The 2,570-nt window shown below is 36.6% G+C and overlaps 1 protein-coding gene across 1 annotated transcript in view; it reads right to left on the bottom strand.

Annotated features, from left to right (window-relative positions):
- The window catches only part of PLS1 (plastin 1), a 68,223-nt gene that overhangs the window by 8,106 nt on the left and 57,547 nt on the right, over nt 1–2,570 (bottom strand). The window contains exon 14 of the mRNA XM_018555621.1: nt 878–1,001. Within this exon, the coding sequence (XP_018411123.1) occupies nt 878–1,001 (124 nt within the window). The remainder of the gene's footprint in view (nt 1–877; nt 1,002–2,570) is intronic.

The raw sequence follows: 2,570 nt of genomic DNA, 5'->3' as shown, positions 1-2,570 counted from the left end.
ACGGTTTGATCCCTATAGCTCCCAGTGTCCCCGCAGTGCTACCCTAAACCTCCGGCCAAGGAATGTGCATTGCTCACATCATGGAACATTCAAATGATCTACTGCATGGGGACTACGTGTCCCATGATTCCCTGCACCGCTGGAACCTTTGCATATGTGTGCCTTTGCCCATGCCTGAGCATTTTGCTTCTGCTGGTTGCTATGTGTTACCTGTGGGTGTCAACACACAGTCCCAGCTGGATAGTGTATGGCCAGCTTTAGATCCAGCTTTAGATAGGTAAGTACTAAAAACTACTAAAAGGCTTAGTATATAAAGTACATTTCAAACATTAAAAGTATTACAGTAGATTTATAGGAAGGGATGTATAATATATTTACAGTGAGTGCACAGTTTGCACTATTACTGAATGGTTTAGCTTAAAAAAACCTTTCATGTGAATTACAAATTCGGTCTTCCATATTTTTCCTATTGTCTTAAATTAAGAGATTCATTAATTAGTTACTGTAGGGAGTTCTCAGTGGCTCACTTGCAATTTTCCCGTCTCTCTTTAGAAAATCAGTGAGATAAGGTAATAGCCCCATAGGGAATAAATATAAATCATTGTACTTAAAAACTCACACTGTGTTAAGCAGCAACAGAGCAAAATTATTATGTAGCACTGCAAAGCAGCAAGCAGAACCTATGTCAGCAGTAAATATGGCCGCTCCAGTGTACCTGTGTACCTGTATATCACCACAAGCCTAATAAAATATACTGTTGAGATTATTTAAATCAAGATGATTTAGTTAATGTTTAACTAAAACAAATTAAAAAGACTTGACATTCCCTTTAAGCAATACAATTCAAATATAAAATAGCCTTTGTTGCATTTATTACCTTGAAGCTGGTGATTAAGGTATCCTTGTTAGCATCTTTGAGAGTTTGATTCACCCAATTGATAATAGTTCTGTCATCAATCTTTTCACCTTCTCCAAGATCGCATAACACATTTAGCGTATACCTAGTAGAAGACAAACCTCAGGATAGAATGCATAGATTCTACAAACAATGACACAAACATTAAAGCATCTTTATTGATGCCGTGTGTAGAATGACTGAACATAAGCTGTTGTGCTATAGTTGGTCTGTTCCAAAAGAAAAGCAGAGACATATACATATATGAGAGAATTCTCTAATAATAATAGTTCTGTCATCAATCTTTTCACCTTCTCCAAGATCGCATAACACATTTAGCGTATACCTAGTAGAAGACAAACCTCAGGATAGAATGCATAGATTCTACAAACAATGACACAAACATTAAAGCATCTTTATTGATGCCGTGTGTAGAATGACTGAACATAAGCTGTTGTGCTATAGTTGGTCTGTTCCAAAAGAAAAGCAGAGACATATACATATATGAGAGAATTCTCTAATATAAGAGAACATCATACTGGAGGAAATGCCCACTGGTTTTCCAGGCTGAGACAACTGCACATATACCGTATAACAAATGGTCTACTACTGCAGCTTTCAGTTAGGCCTATTTTAATGCTTGATAAACCTATTACTATATCCTTGTGAAGAATACATAAGATACTAATGAGAATAGGATGAATTATATTAGTGAAAACATCTACATGACCAATGCAAAATCCTGATACTATAATCAGTAATGTTTATTCTATTCAAAAATACATGTATGGCAAGTTTTAAATTGACAAAATGAAATACACAGCCCTATAGGTGCAACTAAAATTACAGGACCCCACTGTAAAATCTCAGTAAGGATCCTCTGTTATATCCAAGAATGTTTGACAGTTCTAACATGTTTGTAATGAGATATATGTTCTTATGTTCATCCTGCTTTAGCACATCCTACTATAGGCGTACTTAGCAGATAGTTCCATTATAATAGAGAAGGAAGCTTTGTTAATTCCCCACTATGTTGTTATGTTTATCCCCCTTTAGTACATCCTACTACAGGCTTACAGAGAATATAACTAAACATTAGAGGGGATGTGAAGTAATGCAAAATGCATCTTTATACCAATGTGAATATGAACCTGGCAAATGAGCAGCTACAATGGGGGCCTCACTCCCTATAGTAAGTCCATACTACAGCAATTATTATGTTTTTCTCTTGCACAATTTTGTAAATGTATTTGTCTGTTCTGAGCTTATATAACTGGAAAAAACAACTGTAATTCAATAGTCTACAGCTTGCATACACTTACTGTAAAAAAAAAAAAAAAAGGCGTTCTGTGAATGGAGTAGGAGGGTCATGTTGCATACCCAGCCCTCCTCTCCATCTCCATTCACAGAACACCTTGTATTCTCTGAAAAAATACAAGGCTTTTTGTGAATGGACAAGGAGCGAGGAGGGGGTGGGGATGTGACTTCACTGCCATAACTGCTGCTTTCATCCCCACAGCACCAAGTCCAGTGCTGTGTGTAGGATCCTGCTTGTATCAAGTTGTATCAAGGTATGATATACATATTATTAGGGCTATCCTACTTAGTTAGTGCAGTATCTAAAATAATTTTTTCAGATTTTACTTTTCTGTACCTTGGGCCATACAGTCTCTTT

This window comes from Nanorana parkeri, unplaced genomic scaffold (assembly GCF_000935625.1).
Source record: "Nanorana parkeri isolate BGI_ZX_2015 unplaced genomic scaffold, ASM93562v1 scaffold205, whole genome shotgun sequence".
In the NCBI taxonomy this organism is placed as follows: Eukaryota; Metazoa; Chordata; class Amphibia; order Anura; family Dicroglossidae; genus Nanorana; species Nanorana parkeri.
The sequence above is the reverse complement of the archived record's forward strand: the minus strand, read 5'-3'. Positions and strand labels throughout refer to the sequence as shown.